The sequence below is a fragment of the Hypanus sabinus genome, chromosome 8, assembly GCF_030144855.1.
Source record: "Hypanus sabinus isolate sHypSab1 chromosome 8, sHypSab1.hap1, whole genome shotgun sequence".
Taxonomy (NCBI): domain Eukaryota; kingdom Metazoa; phylum Chordata; class Chondrichthyes; order Myliobatiformes; family Dasyatidae; genus Hypanus; species Hypanus sabinus.
The window spans coordinates 52,121,177-52,140,977 of record NC_082713.1 but is presented as its reverse complement, the minus strand read 5'-3'; the positions used below and the strand labels follow the sequence as shown (position 1 = coordinate 52,140,977).

The 19,801-nt window shown below is 46.5% G+C and overlaps 1 protein-coding gene across 2 annotated transcripts in view; it reads right to left on the bottom strand.

Annotated features, from left to right (window-relative positions):
- Positions 1-19,801, bottom strand: part of glod5 (glyoxalase domain containing 5) — a 50,513-nt gene that overhangs the window by 18,334 nt on the left and 12,378 nt on the right. For both annotated transcript variants that reach the window (XM_059977169.1, XM_059977170.1), the window contains exon 2: positions 18,103-18,246. In XM_059977169.1, the coding sequence (XP_059833152.1) occupies positions 18,103-18,246 (144 nt within the window). The remainder of the gene's footprint in view (positions 1-18,102; positions 18,247-19,801) is intronic.

Sequence of the window (19,801 nt, the reverse complement as noted above, 5' to 3'; positions counted from 1 at the left end):
TTGGGATGTAATGCTAAAGTTGTACAAGGCATTGGTAAGGCCAAATTTGGAATATTGTGTGCAGTTCTGGTCACCGAATTATAGGAAAGATATCAATAAATTAGAGAGAGTGCAGAGACGATTTACTAGGATGTTACCTGGGTTTCAGCAATTAAGTTACAGAGAAAGGCTGAACAAGTTAGGTCTCTATTCATTGGAGCGTAGAAGGTTGAGGGGGGATTTGATCGAGGTATTTTAAATTTTGAGAGGGATAGATAGAGTTGACTTGAACAGGCTGTTTCCATTGAGAGTAGGGGAGATTCAAACTAGAGGACATGATTTGAGAGTTAGGGGGCAGAAGCTTAAGGGAAACACGAGGGGGTATTTCTTTACTCAAAGAGTGATAGCTGTGTGGAATGAGCTTCCTGTAGAAGTAGTAGAGGCCAGTTCAGTTGTGTCATTTAAGGTAAAATTGGATAGGTATATGGACAGGAAAGGAGTGGAGGGTTATGGGCTGAGTGCGGGTAGGTGGGACTAGGTGAGATTAAGAGTTCGGCACGGACTAGGAGGGCCGAGATGGCCTGTTTCCGTGCTGTGATTGTTATATGGTTATATGGTTATATGCATTTCTAAATGACAATAAAAGAGGACTGAGTGTCCTCATAATCTAATCTAAGCCTTGTGCATTCACCATCTAATTAGTTATATAAATAATGAATAATAAATCATTGAGCACTTGGGCAAAAATTGGCAGAGTTCACCAAGGGCAAATATGAGGTATGAGAAATCAAAAGTCGGATTACTATATAAATGGAGAGGGACTGCGAGTGAGGGATCTAGATGTTCAAGTAAATGTATCATCAAAAAAAAGTGACAAGCAGGTCTAACAGGTAGCTATAGGCAATGTCAGGAAATATAGAGAAGGCTTGACCCAAAAGCAGAGTAACAGAAATAATTTAGTATTGAACGATAACTTTAAAAATAGACCGCAAAAATAACAAGCCACAAGGGGCCACAAAATGAGTGAGAAAAAAAATACTAAACATGCTAATGGCATGTTGGCCTTCATAACAAGGGGAGTTGAGTATAGGAGCAAAGGGGTCCTTCTGCATTTGTACAGGGCCTTGGTGAGACCACACCTGGAGTATTGTGTTCAGTTTTGGTCTCCAAATTTGAGGAAGGATATTCTTGCTATTGAGAGAGTGCAGCATAGGTTCAGGAAGTTAATACCCAGGATGGCAGGACTGTCATATGTTGAAAGATTGGAATGACTGGGCTTGTATACACTGGAATTTAGAAAGATGAGAGGGGATCTGATTGAAACATATAAGATTATTAAGGAATTGGACACGCTAACATGTTCCCGATGTTGGGGGAGTCCAGAACCAGAGGCCACAGTTTAAGAATAAGGGGTGGGCCATTTAGAATGGAGTTCAGGAAAAAAAATTTCACCCAGAGAGTTGTGGATCTATGGAATACTCTGCCTCAGAAGGCAGTGGAGGTCAATTCTCTGGATGCTTTCATAAAGAGTTAGATAGAGGTCTTTAAGATAGTGGAGTCAAAGGATATGGGGAGAAGGCAGAAACGAGGTACTGATTGTGGATGATCAGCCATGATCACATTTAATGGCAGAGCTGGCTCGTATTGAAGAATAAAGTTGCAACGTTTGCTGTGTGGCCAGAACTATGTGACCAGCCTTGTGTTTGCTATTTACTATGCATCCCACTTACTAGCCAGAATGTAATCTCTGTATTGTCTCTGTACTATTGAACACATCAGTGCCTTCAGAATGTAGCTAACAGTGAAAGTAAGCATGTAGAGATAACGGTGGTAGATGGGATCGTGGAGTGGTGTGATGGTATGGGAACCAGTCAAAGCCGGGAAGGGGGACACGTCTTCCAAGGAGTAGACTAGACAGGATCGTGCAATGGTGTGAGAACCAGTCAAGGCACTAGAACAAGTATATGCCAATGAAACAAAGATAAGAAATTACTATAAAGAATACTGTGAACTAGGGCTCGGCAGACAATTAGTGACACGCTCATTAATTGTCTCAGCTTTTGTTTGCAAATAAAGGCCTAAACTTCTCGAGGAATCTTCTGCATCTCCTGGTTATTTCAAGAAACCATGACACTCGAAGGGCCAAATGGCCTACTCCTGCATCTATTGTCTATTGTCTAAACACCACAGGCAGTAAGGTAAATGAAGGCAAGAAGCAACTGGTTGAGGCTAGCTGATTCGCGTAATGTACTGTGTGAGTATTCATAGGTGAGAGTGCATATGACGTCAGAATGAAGGTTTAAGAAAGTGAAAGTTTGTTGAATAAACGTGGTTGTTCAATCTACAGCGGTGTCCGAGTCACATCAATACTACATGGTGTCAGAAGAAATCGCGAGGAAAAAAAGTAAAAAATGTCACAGTTACAGCCACCGTCAAGTTTAAGCCTACGAGGTAATCTTGCTGAGAACTGGAAAGTATGGATCCAGCAGTTTCAGCTGTTTTGCACCGCTAGTGGCGTAGCTGAAAAGATGGAGAAAGTGCAATGTGCTACGTTTCTGCATGTGGCCGGGGAAGAGGCAATAAAGGTTTGCAACACATTTGTCTTCCAAGAGGGTGAGCAAGATAAAATTGAATAGTTGAAGAAAAAGTTTCAAGATTACTGCGAACCGAGAAAAAACCTACCGTACATCTGACACTTATTTTTTTACGAGGGCTCAAGGAGCGACAGAGACCATAGACGCCTATGTAACAGATTTGAAGAACAAGGCAAGAAACTGTGAGTTCGGACAACTGCATGATTCTTTAATATGCGACAGGATTGTATGCGGCATATGAGATGATCAAATGAGAGGCGGATCTTACATTGGAAAAGGCAATTGATGTTTACCGTGCCAGTGAGATCACGTCAAGTCAGGTTAAAGTGCTCAATGAAGAGATTGAAGTGCACAAAATAAAAACTGTGAGAACTGACACGAGTAGGACAAAGCCAGCTCCACAGGATGATCAAAAGGAAGTTAACTGCAACAGATGTGGTTATAAACATGGATGTTGAAAATGTCCAGCCTTTGATAATTATGCAGGAAAAAAAATCACTTTGCAAAGATGTGCAAATCGCAGGAGCAAGCAAGGAAAACGCATGCTGTGGAACAGAGTGAGGGCAACAGTGACATGTTCATTGGCACAGTTGAAGTGGAACAGGAGGTATGCATCAAGAATATTGACAATGCAGAGATGGAGGATGAAGATGATTGGACAAGATCTGATAATAAACAGGAGGAATGTGACATTTAAGCTTGATACTGGGGCAAAGTGCAATGTAATGTCAGCAGAAACATTTAACTCACTGGACATCAGAGGAAGACTGAGAAAATCCACCTGCAAACTTGTTGTATATTTCGGCCACAAGACAGCATCATTGGGAAAGAAAACACTCACCTGTGTGTACAAAGGATAAACACACAAGATGGAGTTTGAGATAGTACAGCAACATGTTCCAGCAATACTGGGCAAAGCAACATGCACAAAGCTAGGCCTGGTAAAACAAATTTATGGCGTTGAGAAAGAAAATGACATTCTCAAAGACTTTGCTGACTTGTTTTCTGGATTAGGATGTTTACCAGGGAAACACCATATCCAGATTGATCCAACTATTGCACCAGTCGTGCATGCCCCGAGAAAGATTTCAGTAGCTTTGAGGGATCGAGTAGTGGAGGAGCTAATCAAAATGTAATAGATGGGAGTCATAACGAGACAAATAGAACCCACCGACTGGATGAATAGTATGGTGACAGTGGTCACAGAAAAAACAGATGTGGATTTGCATGGATACACAAGATCTCAACCGAGCCATCAAAAGAGAGTACTGATCGCTGCTCACAGTTGAAGAGGTTGTCTCCCGCATGCCTAATGCGAAACACTTTTCAGTATTAGACGCAAATCAAGGTTTCTGCCAGATCAAGCTAGATGAAGAAAGTTCCAAATTATGCACTTTCAACACGCCCACAGGGAGATATTGTTTCCTGCGTCTGCCCTTTGGGATTTCTTCAGCATCAGAGGTATTCCAGAGGTCCGTGGCTCAAATGATTAAAGGCCTGGACGGGGTGGTCAACATCATTGGTGATTTACTGATATGGGGTGACACAATTGCGGAGCATGATCAGAGACTGAGGAAGCTCCTGGAGAGAGAGCACGTGAGTACAACCTAAAACTGAACAAAAGTAAATCTACAATCAGAACTACAGAGATCAAATACATAAGGTCACGTACTCAGCGTTGATAATGAAAAGTTCAGGGCTGTGGTACAACTACCACCACCTGAAGACAAGCTAGAACTATTGAGGTTCATGGGCATGATACAGTATCTTGCCAAATTCATTCCCAACTTATCAGAGGTCAGTGCTCCACTTCGAAAGGTACTAGAGAGAAACACTGAATGGCATTGGGAAGATGAACAAAAGAAAAGTTTTGACACATTGAAGCAGTTGGTTACCAATGCACCAGCACTCAAGTTCTATGATGTCAATAAACTGGTGACGATGTCTGTGGATGCCAGTTCGGAGGGAATAGGAGCTGTTATACTGCAGGATGGGAGGCCTGTGGTGTATGGATCATGAGCACTTACAGACTGTCAACACCGATATGCTCAAATCGAGAAGGAATTACTCACCATAGTTTATGGGTGTAAGAAGTTCCATCAATATGTATATGGCAAAGAAATCCAGGTTGAGAGTGATCACAAACCACTTGAGAGTATCTTCAAAAAGCCACTTCACCAAGCTCCTATGAGGCTGCAAAGGATGCTTCTCAGGCTACAGAGGTACAATCTCTCAGTCACCTATAAGCCAGGTAAAGAACTGCACGTTGCTGATGCTTTGAGCTGTGCTTATCTCAAAGAGCAAAAGGAAGAGTTGCTAGGAAGAGAGCTGGAGGTCAATTGAGCTACACCTCAGCTACTCATCTCTGAGAAGTTGAACATGTTCAGGAAAGCGACTGCAGATGATCCTGAAATGCAAATGCTAAGAAACATTACAATGAATGGATGGCCAACAAAAAGAAAAGATGTTCTGAAGGAAATGCAGAAATACTGGACATTTAAAGAGGAAATCAGCTATTCATCAGGACTAATGTTCAAAGTGGCAAAACTCATTGTACCAAATCAAATGAGACAGGAAATGCTCAACAGATTTCATGAGTCACACCTGGGGATAGTGAAATGTAAAGAAAGAGCAAGGGACATTCTCTATGGGCCAGGTATGTCAACTCAGATAGAGGACATCGTGTCTCAATGTGCTGTCTGTAATGAAAACAAAAACAGCAATCTAAGAGAGCCTTTGCTTCCCCGTCCCCTACCAGGAAGACCATGGGAGAAGCTTGGCACAGATCTCTTTCACTACAATGGTGCAGAGTATCTGCTTTGTGTGGACTATTCAAAATATCCGGAGATCACCAAGTGACACGTTCAGTCAAGGTGTCATTACCGCAATGAAGTCGACATTTGCAAGACACAGTATTCCAGATATTGTCGTTAGTGACAATGGTCCACAATATGCCAGTGTGAGCTTAGAAGTTTCTCAGAAAGCTGGGAATTTCAACATGTTACTTCCAGTCCTGGGCACGCTCAGTCTAATGGACAAGCAGAGGGAACTGTACAAACTGTGAAGAACATGTTGAAGGCACAAAGCAGCAACGGTGACCCTTACATTGCTCTGCTTGAATACCGCAACACACCGATTGAGGGTGTGGGGTTCTCTCCTGCGCAGTTGTTGATGGGACGTCATCTGAAGTCCAAACTGCCAACATCCCCAACTCTACTGACTCCTTAAGGTAATGCTCAAGTACATGACAAGCAAAAGTACAAGCAAATAAAAGAGCTACAATGACAGACATACAAGACAGTTGCCAGATCTGCATACAGGTGAAAATGTCAGAATACAGAGAGGAGACACTTGGCAACCAGCTGTGGTTGTGAACAGGCATCAGCAACCAAGATCCTTCATAGTTTGCACGCCGGATGGAAGAGTCTACAGGAGGAACAGGAAGCATCTGCTGAAGACAGGCGAGAGGGAGTTTCCACGTACAGATGCACAGGACATTTCCAAAGATGCAGACATGGGAACAAACAACACCAAGAGTGAGGGGCACGATGAAACCCCACGGCGCAATGAAGGTGAAGGTTGGGCGTGGGCTGACAGAGGTGGGATTGCAGACCGCAAAGACAGAGGTCACTCGAGAGGCTGACACTGATGAAGGACAAGCACAGTCACAGTTGTGTTACACATGGTCTGGGAGACAAGTCAAACTTCCAGCTAGATACAGAGACTAGATCTACCTACAGTCTCACAGTTTGAGGCAAAGTCACACATGTTGTAAGGTCCAAGGTGTGAGATAAAAGGTTTATTAGTCTATGTTAGTAAAAGAAAATATACTGCTGTTATTATTGTAAGATTCAATGTTGAATACAGTATAAGATGTTAAGATCTTTTTTAGTTTATATCACAGCTGTTGCAATGTAAGAAAGGCATTGTTTTGGCAAATCACAGTGTTGTAAAGAAATCTTGAGAAGGGGGATGTAATGTACTGTGAGTATTCGTAAGTCAGAGTGCTTATGATGTCAGAATGGGGGTTTAAGAAGGTGGAATCTGTTGAATAAATGTGGTTGTTCAATCTACAGCGGTGTCTGAGTCACATCAATACTACAGTTCGATGGGTGAACAAGAATAGTTGCTGTGGGCTGGATTGAAATAGGCTGCAGGTGATTTAGAAAGGAGTGGCAGATGACTCCTGTTAAGAGGCTAGAAGCTGGGAGGAGCCTACCTGTGCAGGCCTGTCAGCCCCCCCCCCCCCCCCCCCACAGCTGGCACCTGATGGCCCAGGACAATCCAGACAGGTCCAGTGGAAAGCCTCGGTGTGCAATGGATCCAAGATGTAACTGGACAGCATCCAAAGCATCTCCTCCAGGGTGTCCCCTTCCCAGTTTACAAAATGCTGTACAAGGTGACGAGGTGAATCCATCAGCCAGTGAGCTGTCCAGCATCCTGGGTTCTGGAGGTACAGATTCAGGTGGTTTGAGTGGTCCATGGACAACGGGCTTGAGGCAGGACACATGGAAAGTAGGTGTGATCCTGAGGGCTGGTGGCCTCTGGAGATGGTAAGTGACTGGACTGATGTGTTGGGTAATCTTAAGGGGACCAGTGAACCTGGTGAGAGTCTATGGGAGTTGGTACACAGAAGCAGATCTCAGGTGGACAGCCAGTCCATAGGCCATAGTCTGGCAGGGCACTGCTAGTGGTTGGCCTGGTGGCAATAGGCATGGTTGGCAGCTAGGGTGGTTCTCTGTGCTTTCTTCCAAGCATTCCAGCAGTGGAAAACCAGGGCCCTGGCGGATACGACCAACTGGCTCCTCTGCAGGAATCAATGGGGGTTTGTATTGGTGGGGTTGTGCCTGTCACATGCCCATTATCTGGTCAAAAGACCCACCACCTGCCAATCAAGGTTTGACCCCTCCTCACCCATCAATACACACCTAACCATTGGCTCCTTTAATTAACCTTGTGTTTCGCCTCGGGCAATTGGCCTTTGTAGTCAGTTTAACTCTGTTGGCACCCCAGTGAATTACCTGGGTGGGACCCTCCAGCCCTGCTGCACTATAAAGGGTGCCACGTGTGCTGGGCCCTTTCTCTCTTTGCCATCTGAGGGATCACCCTGCTTCACTCCAGGTTGAGAATCATGGAACAGTGTGGGAGAAATTATTGGTGAGTTGTGCATTGAATAGGGTTGGGAACATTGGTTATTGTCCCTAAAGGCAGAGAGCCGTCCCTGCACAGAGTCAAGGGGGGGGGGGGGGCGGGTATTGTATTGACTTTTCCTGTGTGTGTGTGTACACGTGTACTTTATTACCACATGATTTCCCCACATTCATTAGTAATTCTCCACGTGTGTTTTATTGCCGATCTGACTGCTGTAAATTGCATACTTGTGTGTGTTGCTTCTGCTGCCATTTTCCCAAGTTTGCCTTCTGTAAATAAAATCCTTCGCTACCAAGGCTGCGTGTCCAGAATCCTTGTCCTTGAGGCCAATCGAATCTATTTCCTCACTTACTACAGGTTGGGCAGCCATGAAGGAAACTTGAAAGGGTGACAGAGGAGTTTGCAGATCGTGGGACAATTCAATGTGGAACAGGTACTCCTTCCATGTGGAAGGGTTCGAGGCAGTGAAGCATCTCTGAAAGTTCCCCACTTGTTGACTGGCTCTTTCTGACTGACCATTGATCTGTGGATGATAGCCAGAGGACAGGCTCACTGAAGTGTAAATGAGGAAGCAGAAGGCTCTCCAGAAACGGGAGACAAATTGTGGGCCCCAGTCCAACACAATGTCCTGAGACAAGCCATGAAATTGGGGCAAAGTTAAGATGGTCTTAAGCAGCAACTCCTTTGCTCGCATCTTTGGAAACAACTTTATTTCTATCTTTGATATCTCTTTTTTTTTTCTCTTCAGGGTGTGCGGGCTTTCTTTGAAGACCCTGACCTGACCTTTACACTCTGACTTCGGTTCTTTGCAAGAATGGGACCAGCGCTCAGGGCCTCATAACTGGCCGCTTTTTGATATCCCAAGGACGAGGCCTGGAAGATAGAAACATAGAAAACCTACAGCATGATAGAGGCCCTTCGGCCCACAAAGTTGTGCCGAACACATCCCTACCTTAGAAATTACTAGGCTTATCTATATTCTTCTATTTTACTAAGCTTCATGTACCTACCTAAATATATCTTAAAAGACCCTATCTATCCGCCTCCACCACCATTGCTGGCAGCCCATTCCATGCACTCTCTGAGTAAAAAAACTTATCCCTGACATCTCCTCTGTACCTACTTCCCAGGACCTTAGACATGTGGCAACCATTCTAGCCCTGGGAAAAAGCCTCTGACTATTCACATGATCAATGCCTCTCATCATCTTGTACACCTCTATCAGGTCACCTCTCATCCTCTGTCGCTCATTTCATTCTGAGTTCATTCAACCTATTCTCATAAGGCATGCTCCCCAATCCAGGCAACATCCTTGTAAATCTCCTCTGCACCCTTTCTATGGCTTTCACATCATTCCTGTAGTGAGGTGACCAGAACTGAGCACAGTACTCCAAGTGGGGTCTGACCAGGGTCCTATATAGCTGCAACATTACTTGTCGGCTCCTAAATTCAATTCCATGATTGATGAAGGCCAATACACCATACACCTTCTTAACCACAGAGTCAACCTGCACAGCTGCTTTGAGCGTCCTATGGACTTGGACCCCAGGATCCCTCTGATCTTGTCTTAACAAAATGAACCACTTCATACTTATCTGGGTTGAACTCCATCTGCCACTTCTCAGCCCAGATTTGCATCCTATCAATGTCCCGCTGTAACATCTGACAGCCCTCCACACTATCCACAACACCTTCAACCTTTGTGTCTTCAGCAAATTTACTAACCCATTCTTCCACTTCCTCACTCAGGTCATTTATAAAAATCACGAATACTAAGGGTCCCAGAACAGATCCCTGAGGCACACCACCACCGGTGACCGACCTCCATGCAGAATATGACCCGTCTACAACCACTCTTTGCTTTCTGTGGGTGAGCCAGTTCTGGATCCACAAAGCAATGTCCCCTTGGATCCCATGTCTCCTTACTTTCTCAATAAGCCTTACATGGGGTAACTTATTAAATGCCTTGCTGAAATCCATATATACTACATTTACTGCTCTACCTTCATCAATGTGTTTAGTCACATCCTCAAAAAATTCAATCAGGCTCGTAAGGCATGATCTGCCCTTGACAAAGCCATGCTGACTATTCCTAATCATATAATACCTCTCCAAATGTTCATAAATCCCGCCTCTCAGGATCTTCTCCATCAACTTACCAACCACTGAGGTAAGACTCACTGGTCTATAATTTCCTGGGCTATCTCTACTCCCTTTCTTGAATAAAGGAACAACATCTGCAACCTTTCAAACATCCGGAACCTCTCCCGTCCCCACAGAAGCCTGGGGTACATTTTGTCCGGTCCCAGTGACTTATCCAACTTGATGCTTTCCAAAAGCTCCAGCACATCCTCTTTCTTAATGTCTACATGCTCAAGCTTTTCAGTCTGCTTCATCACTACAATCACTTTCCATAGTGATTACTGAAGTAGAATATTCATTAAGTGCCTCTGCTATTTCCTTCGGTTCCATACACGCTTACCCACTGTCACAAATGATAGGTCCTATTCTTTCATGTCTTATCCTCTTGCTCTTCACATACTTGTAGAATGCCTTGGGGTTTTCCTTAATCCTGCCCACCAAGGCCTTCTCATGGCCCCTTCTGGCTCTCCTTAAGCCCCTTCCTAGTAGCCTTATGAACTTCTAGATCTCTAACATTACCTAGCTCTCTGAACCTTTTGTAAGCTTTTCTTTTCTTATTGACTAGATATATTACAGCCTTTGTACACCACAGTTCCTGTACCCTACCATAACTTCCCTGTCTCATTGGAATGTACCTATTCAGAGCTCTACACAAATATCCCCTGAATATTTGCCACATTTCTTCTGTACTTTTTCCTGAGAGCATCCGTTTCCAATTTAAGCCTCCAATTTCCTGCCTGATAGCCTCATAATTCCCCATACTCCAATTAAACGCTTTTCTAATTTGTCTGTTCCTATCTCTCTCCAATGCTATTGTAAAGGAGATAGAATTGTGATCACTATCTCCAAAATGCTCTCCCACTGACAGATCTAACACCTGACCAGCTTCATTTCCGAATACCAAATCAAGTACAGCCTCTCCTCTTGTAGACTTATCTATATACTGTGTCAAGAAACCTTCCTGAACAAACTCTATCCCATCTAAACACCTCGCTCGAGGGAGATGCTAATCGATATTTGGGAAATCAAAATCTCCCATTACGACAACTCTATTATTATTACCCCTTTCCAGGATCTGTTTCCCTATCTACTCTTCAATACCCCTGTTACTATTAGGTGGCCTATAAAAAAACACCCAGTAAAGTTATTGACCCCTTCCTATTCCTAACCTTTACCCACAGAGTCTCTGTAGCATGTCTCAGAGGATCTTGTTAATGAAGGCTTGGAAAACAGCCGAACCATTGGAGAGCCCACAAGGCAGCACCAAATATTCGTAGTGGCCAGTGGGTGTTATGAAATGGTTCTGGGATTGGAACTGGTGAACTAAATGTCAATTTGGAGGGCCAGAGTGATGAGGCTTTTGATGTCGGTGGACATCTCCCAGATAGACGGCTCACCTTTCAACTACTCTGACAAGCTGTGATGGCAGTGGACCAGCAGAATGTTTGCATTCTAGTCACACTGTGCTGCGATGGTCCTAAGTTTCGCGGTGTAATCCAGCACCGAGCATGGGACTTGACACAGGGAAAGTATCCAATCTGCTGCCTCCCTTCCATTTCCTGGGTGGTTGAAAATCAGCACATCTCCAGCACTGATTTCCTCATACTTATTGCAAATAGTGGTCTTATTGTCTCAATAGCGGCAACCCAGGTCGGAGCTTACCCAGGCAAGAGAAAGATGACAAAGGCGATCTTGGCTCTGTCAACAGAATGCAGATATGGGTGGAACTCAAAGTGCAAGGTGCAATGGGACAGGAAATTGCGGCATTGGGTTGGGGATCCATTGAAGCATTTAGACGCCAGAATCCGGGGCTCAGAGGGAGCTGCAATCTGGTGTGAGGTCACTGTATCGAGATGGAGTGTTGGAAGAGAAAGATAAGCAGATGGTCAATGGTTTCCTGCTGCTTCTGGATCATGTGCTCATGTCAACCTAATCTTCATTTAGGTGAGCAAACACTGCTGAGTCAATTGCTTGTTCACTTATCCTATCAGGAAACATAGAGAAGGCTTGGCCCAAAAGCAGTGCAGCAGAGATGATTCAGGGATGAGCTATTACTTTAATAATAGACTGTGGCGACCCATTTCCTGGCACATCCGAACCGGCTCACAATTAGCCAGCATTCCGGCTAAGGGAGATAGCCTACGGGGGTTTGTGAGTACGTGTCTTTTGGAGCATCTGCGCCCACGGGGGGCAGGTTGAGGGAGGTTTAAAAGCAAGGCTGTGTAGTTCGCATAAAGTTATCTTTGACTGCAGTTTACCGACTCCGTGTCGTTATTTTAGCTACAATTGGCGACCCCGATGGTCCAAACGATTTTTGGACCAGAGATGACAGATGTTCATGCGGTTTTGTTGAAACTGCCTGGTTTCTGGACGCCGCAACCTCACCTCTGGTTCCAGCAAGCAGAAGCCCAATTCCACGTTCGCCAGATCACCTCAGAAGACACCCGTTACTACTACGTGGTGAGCTCCCTCGACAAGGACACAGCGGCCCAGGTCGCGGAGTTCGTACAGTCTCCCCCAGCGGATGGCAAGTACACGGAATTCAAAGCCCTGCTCCTCAGGACTTTCGGACTCTCACGGCGCGAGCGGGCTGCCCGTTTACTGCACCTGGATGGCTTGGGCGACAGACCTCCATCGGCTTTAATGAATGAGATGTTGTCTCTGGCCGACGGACAGACACCCTGCCTCATGTTTGTGCAGGCATTCCTGGAGCAGCTGCCCGAGGACATACGCCTGCTGCCGTCCGACGCGGATTTCAGTGACCCCCGGAAGGTGGCAGCCCGAGCGGACTTGCTGTGGAATGCCAAGAAGGTGAGTGGGGCATCCATCGCACAGATCACCCGGCCACGCTCCCAGCAGTAAACCAGTCCAGGCCCGGCCGCAGAGCCCGCCAACCCCCGGCCCAATGAACACTGGTGCTTCTTCCACCAGCGGTGGGGCGCAGAAGCCTGCCGTTGTCGCCCGCCCTGCAAGTTCCCGGGAAACGCCAGGGCCAGCCGCCGCTGATTGCTACGGCGGTTGGCCATCGGGATAGCCTCCTGTATGTGTGGGACAAGCGGTCAGGACGCCGCTTTTTGGTCGACACCGGTGCCGAGATCAGTGACTTACCTCCGACGAGTTACGACACCCGCAGCAGGGCACCGGGTCCCCCCCTGAGGGCCGTGAACGGCAGCACAGTAAGGACCTATGGCACCCGTCAGGTGCAGCTACAGTTCGGCTCCAGCCAGTTCACATGTGACTTTACACTGGCCGTCGTAGCCCAACCACTTCGGGGTGCAGATTTTTTGCGGGCTCACAGCCTACTGGTCGACCTGCCCAGGAAGAGACTGGTCCACATCAAGACCTTTCAGATGTTCTCCCTGGGTGCAGCCCAGTTGCCAGCCCCTCACCTCGACTCCATCACGCTGTCCGACAACGACTTCACCAGGGTCCTGGCGGATTTCCCTTCGGCTCTGGCACCACAGTTCACAGCGGCCATGCCCCGACACAGTGTACAGCACCACATCCTGAGCCAGGGACCACCCCTCCACGCCCGCGCTCGGCGGCTTCCCCCGGACAAGCTCCGACTGGCGAAGGAGGAGTTCCAGAGGATGGAGGAATTGGGGATCATCCGGCGGTCCGACAGCCCATGGGCCTCCCCCCTGCACATGGTGCCCAAAGCGACAGAGGGCTGGAGACTGTGCGGCGACTACCGCAGGCTGAACGAGGCTACCACACCGGACCGCTACCCTGTGCCGCACATTCAGGACTTTGCAGCAAACCTGCACAGCGCATGGATCTTCTCCAAGGTAGACCTCATCTGAGGGTACCATCAAATCCCGATGCATCCAGACGACGTCCCCAAAATGGCTCTCATCACCCCGTTTGGCCTTTTCGAGTTCCTCCGCATGCCGTTCGGCCTGAAGAATGCCGCATAGCCGTTCCAGCGGTTAATGGACGTGGTGGGACGTGACCTGGACTTTGCGTTCATCTATTTGGACGACATCCTCATAGCCAGCAGCAGTCGTCAGGAGCATCTGGCCCACCTCCGTCAACTCTATGCCCGGCTGAGTGAATACGGTCTAACAATCAACCCGGCCAAATGCCAGTTCGGGCTCGACACCATCGACTTCCTGGGCTACAGGATTACGAAAGATGGGGCAACCCCCCCCACCCCGCCCACTAAGGTAGATGCGGTCCGCCACTTCCCCCGACCCACCACGATCAAAGGCCTTCAGGAATTCGTAGGTATGGTCAATTTCTACCACCGCTTCCTCCCTTCAGCTGCCCGGATCATGCGCCCCCTGTTCGCCCTGCTGTCAGGTCCGGGCAAGGACATTACCTGGGACGAGGAGTCCCAAACGAAGTCATTCAAACGAAGGAAGACTTGGCGAACGCCGCGATGCTAGTACATCCCAGAATGGACGTCCCTACCGCCCTCACAGTGGACGCATCTAACACGGCAGTCGGTGGGGTACTGGAGCAACTCATCGCGGGTCGCTGGCAACCCCTGGCGTTTTTCAGCAAACACCTGCGGCCACCCGAGCTCAAATACAGTGCTTTCGACCGGGAACTGTTGGCGCTCTACCTGGCAATCCGGCATTTCAGGTACTTCCTAGAAGGTCGGCCCTTCACCGCGTTCACGGACCACAAACCGCTTACCTTTGCGTTTATGAAAGCGTCCGACCCCTGGTCGCCCCGCCAGCAGCGACATCTGTCGTACATCTCTGAATACATGACGGATGTCCGGCACGTCTCGGGTAAGGACAATGTCATGGCGGATGCGCTCTCTCGCCCTAACATTCATGCCCTTTCCCAAGGGGTAGACTTTGAGGCGCTGGCAGAGGCGCAGCAGGCAGATGAGGAGATCCCGAGTTACAGAACCGCAGTCTCTGGTTTACAGCTCCAGGACCTCCCCATAGGCCCAGGTGAGAGGACCCTACTCTGTGACGTCGCCACTGGCCAGCCCTGTCCTGTCGTCCCGGCACCTTGGCAGCGGCGCGTTTTCGACTCCATTCATAACTTGGCACACCCCTCCATCAGGACAACTGTCCGGATGGTTTCCAGCAGGTTCGTTTGGCACGGTCTCTGCAAACAGGTCAGTGAATGGGCCAAGACGTGCATGCACTGCCAGACGGCCAAGGTGCAGCGGCACACCAAAGCTCTGCTGCAGCAGTTCCATCCCGCCCACCGGCGTTTCGACCACATTCATGTGGATATCATGGGCCCCCTGCCAGTGTCGTGAGGAGTGTGGCACCTCCTCACTATCGTGGACTGGTTCACAAGATGGCCGGAGGCGATCCCGCTCACCGACACCACCTCCGAATCATGCGCCCGGGCACTGATCGCCATCTGGGTGTCCCGCTTTGGTGTACCGGCCCACATTACCTCCGACAGAGGCGCCCAGTTCACCTCCAGCCTGTGGTCAGCTATGGCCAGCCTTTTGGGGACTCAGCTGCACCATACCACTGCCTACCACCCGCAGTCGAACGGGCTAGTGGAGCGTTTCCACCATCACCTGAAGTCGGCCCTCATGGACCGCCTGCGAGGAGCTAACTGGGCGGACGAGCTTCCCTGGGTCCTACTCGGCATCCGCACGGCACCCAAGGACGACCTGCACGCCTCGTCGGCCGAGTTGGTGTAAGGCGTGCCCCTGGTCGTCCCCGGGGAGTTCATACCAGCCCCAAGGGGGCAAGAGGAGGAACCCGCAGCAGTCCTGGGCCGACTACGCGAGAGGCTCAGTCACCTGGCCCCCATACCCACTTCGCAGCACAGGCAGAACCCGACCTGCGTACCCAAAGAACTGTAAGTTTGTGTTTGTACGAAGGGGCAGGCATCGGCCACCGCTGCAACGGCCCTACAAGGGGCTGTTCACGGTGCTCAAGAACAACAGGTCCACATTCGTGCTGGACACTGGGGGGAGAGAGGAGGTTTTCACAGTGGACCGACTCAAACCAGCCCATGTGGACGTGGTGCAACCGGTCGAGTTTCCGGCACCGCGGCGCAGAGGCCGACCTCCCAAACAGGGTCCGGTCCAGACTGTGGACATTGGGGGGTGTATCGCTGGTTCTGTGGGGGGGGGTTATGTGGCGACCCATTTCCTGGCACATCCGAACCGGCTCACAATTAGCCAGCGTTCCGGCTAAGGGAGATAGTCTACGGGGGTTTGTGAGTACGTGTCTTTTGGAGCATCTGCGCCCACGGGGGGCAGGTTGAGGGAGGTTTAAAAGCAAGGCTGTGTAGTTCGAATAAAGTTATCTTTGACTGCAGTTTACCGACTCCGTGTCATTATTTTAGCGCTGCGTGTAGCACACCGCTACAAGACTTTAAAAATAACAAGCCGTAAGGGGCCATAAAAAGAGAAAGAACATATGCTAAACATCATGGGCAAAAATGAAGTCTGGGAACAACTGGTTAAGGCCGGTTGGTTCAATGGGTGAACAAAGAATGTGAATGAGTGCTGGGTTTAAATAGGTTGCAGGTGATGAGTGGGAAATCAATGGCAGGCAACTCCTGTTGGCTGAATGGAGACTGGGGTGTGCCTGCCTGGGCAGACCTGACAGACAAATGGTGGTTAGCCTTTATTGCAAAAAGGTTTGAGTTTAAGAGTAGAGAGGTTTTGTTACAGTGCTGGTGAGGCCACATCTGGAATACTGTGGACAGTTGTGGTCCCCTTAAAAAACAATTATAGTAACATTGGAAATAGTCTTAAGGAGCTTCACCAAGCTAATATCTAGGTTGAAAGGATTGTGTGATAGAAGAAGAACTAGACAGTTTGGATTTGTATTTTTTGAGGATTAGAATAATGAGAAGTGACCTAATTCAAACTTATAAAAATCTTAAAGGAGCCTAACAGGGTAGATGGTGAGATGTCTTCACTAGAAGGAGAGCCATAAACCAAGGCACATTGCTGCAAAATCAGGGGCTGGTCATTTCAAACTGAACTACTGTATATGGAAATTCTCCTCTCAAACCGTAGTGAATCATGATTCTCTGTTTCCAAGGGTGGTGGATGCTTGATCATTAAAAAAAATAAGGTAGGGTTAGATAAGCACTTGAAATATCATGGAATTTATGGTTATTGTAAACTGAAACTGAAGTTGAAAACATTATTATTATTACTGAGTCAGAATTCAATGTCATAATTATAATGCTTCATGCTAAGGAAACAGCTCAGCATCACCTTCTAGAGTAATAAAAGAAACCCTGATCTGATTGATAACCAAGGCAAATTGCAAAAGAGAGGAAATACAGTCAGCCCTCCTTATCTGCAGATTCCGTTTGCACGGTTTCAACCAACTGCGGATCGGGAAATCCTGGAAGTTCTCTCTCCAGCACTCGTTGCTTGAGCATGTACAGACTATTTTTTCTTGTCATTATTCCCTAAACAATACAGTATAACAACTATTTACATAGCATTTATATTGTATTAGGTATTATAAGTAATCTAGAAATGACTTAAAAGTACAGGCAGTCCCCGAGTTATGAATGAGTTCTGTTCCTGAGTCCGTCTTTAAGTCGGATTTGAAGTCGGAACAGGTACATCTGGTATTATTTAGCATCACTTAGTCAAACGTTTTTCTTAGTATATGGTACATATTTTACCTTTCTATGCATATAAAACACTTAAGAAATATACGTATTTCAATAATTTAACCTCTGCGTTGCTTAGTAATAATTGTAGCTTTCATCGGGGCAGGGCCTTTCATATGCTCCATTAAAATTGTTCCGATCGTTGACCGATTGTAGCCTAATGTTTTTCCATGACCGATGGCGTTTCACCTCTTTCCGATCACTTTATTACTTCCACCTTATTTTCAATCACGATCGTGATTATTTTCGTCAACAGAAACACTGCGGATTCAAAGCTGCGATGCCAGGTCCTAATGTCCACTGCACGGAGACAAGTTAAATAAAGTCCGGGGTTCCGCTGGGTCCTAAAGACCACCGCACTGATACATGTTAAATAAGGGACTTGAGCATCCACGAGGGGTCCCGGAACCAATCCCCCGCAGATAAGGAGGGCCTACTGTATGCATGTTTGAGAGAGAAACAACAGGCTTTACCTGAAATTTTAAGTAAGACTGAACTATTTGACAAATTTATAAGAATATGAAAGAGAACTGTTGGAACAGTTTTTCCAAATTTGGAAAGATGTTTTGGTTATGAATGTATTTAAGTGTAGAGGGAATAGTGTTGATGAAATCAAGAAGTATACAAATGGCAAACAAGAAAAACTGATAAACAGAAAATTTACCTTGAAAGTGACAACTTGCATTCCCAGTGTTTGAGAGTAGAACATGACAGTATTTTCAATACTCTTTACTGTCAAAACAAGGTGATCCATTCCTTTGATCTGGACTGGCGAAGTAATGTTTCTCCGACTTAGTTGGATTAACATCTGCAGTATAAAATATACATAATACAAAATTTACAAACTTGGTACATCTGTCTACATTTTCTTGCTGTCTTGGTAAAGTAGCCAGCATAATCAAAGATGCCAAGCTCCGTGAACATTTTGTTTTCTCCCCACTCCCATGAGGCAGTAGATACAAAAGCCTGAAAATACAGGTAGTACACCAAGCTTAAAGACAGCTTCTATCCCTTTGTCATAAGACTAATAAACAATCCTCTAGTACAATAAGATGGACTTGTGACCTCAAAATCTATCTTGTTATGGCCTTGCACCTTATTGCCTGTACTATACTTTCTCTGTAACTGTAACACTTTCTTTTGCATTCTATTATTGTTTTTCCTTGTAAGATTTTAATGCATTGATGTGATGAAATTATCTGTATGAATAGCATGCAAAGCAAACCTTTCCACTATACTTTGGTACATGTGACAGATAATAAACCAACTTACCAATTTGCTCAGTACTGCTCCGTATTTCCATATGAGATAGAAGGAGGTTATTTTGGCTCACCATGTCTATGTTGGTTCACAGAATGCTGGTTCATCTACTTTTCCCAGATTCTTCCTGTTGCTTATATGGTAGGGGTAATTGGCCAATGAGTCTATCAACAAGCTTGTCTTTTGGAAGTGGCAGGAAATCAGAGCACATAGTCACAGGAAAAATGTACAAACTCCACATGGTCAGCACTAGAGATCAGGAATGAGGATGGGCTACTAGAACTGGACCAAGTGTGGGCAGAGGGCCAAAGAGTTGACATGGACATGGTGGATCAAAGGGGTCAATCTGTGACTCCTATACTGGACTGCTCTGAATCATACATCTACAACCTCCAGAACTTTATAACCTTTACCGTACTTACATTTATTACAACTTTGATCTTTGTCAAGGATACATTTACCTTGTCAAAAAAAAGTTGCCCAAACACATTTAGCAATTTCCAACCACAATAAAAAAAATAATTTATCATACTTGAAATAATTGTTTAAAAATGTGTATTAAAGAGAACATATGAGCTTTAAGTTTCACTTATTTGGTTTTATGGAAAACACCAGTCTTTAAACACCACACCAATGGTGTACATGAGCATGTAGATGGATTTGAGCTGATTAATGTGCCAGTGTGAATTTGTAAAGAATTAAGCCATCCAAAACTGTTTTAAAGACCTATGAGCTGGATCAGGTTAATGGCTAGTTGTAGTTTCTTCAGAGAACAAAGACTTGGTGTATCACACTTTAGTTGTCTATGTTGCAGGATTGAGGTGCAGAGCAATCTTATTCCATGGTCATCGAGTTACACAGTGTAGAAACAGTTCCTTCAGCCCAACTGGTCCATTCTGACCAAGATACTCAATCCTAGCTTGTCCCGTATGCCAACGTTTGGCCCATAACCTTTCCAATCCACGTATGTACCTATCCAAATGTCTTTTAAAAGTTGTTTTATCCAGTGGCAGCTCCAAACCAACCCGAGCCAAGGTGCTGGTATACCATATTTGGCCCTCTGATCATAGTTGGCACATCTAGTGTAATCACATTCATTTGAG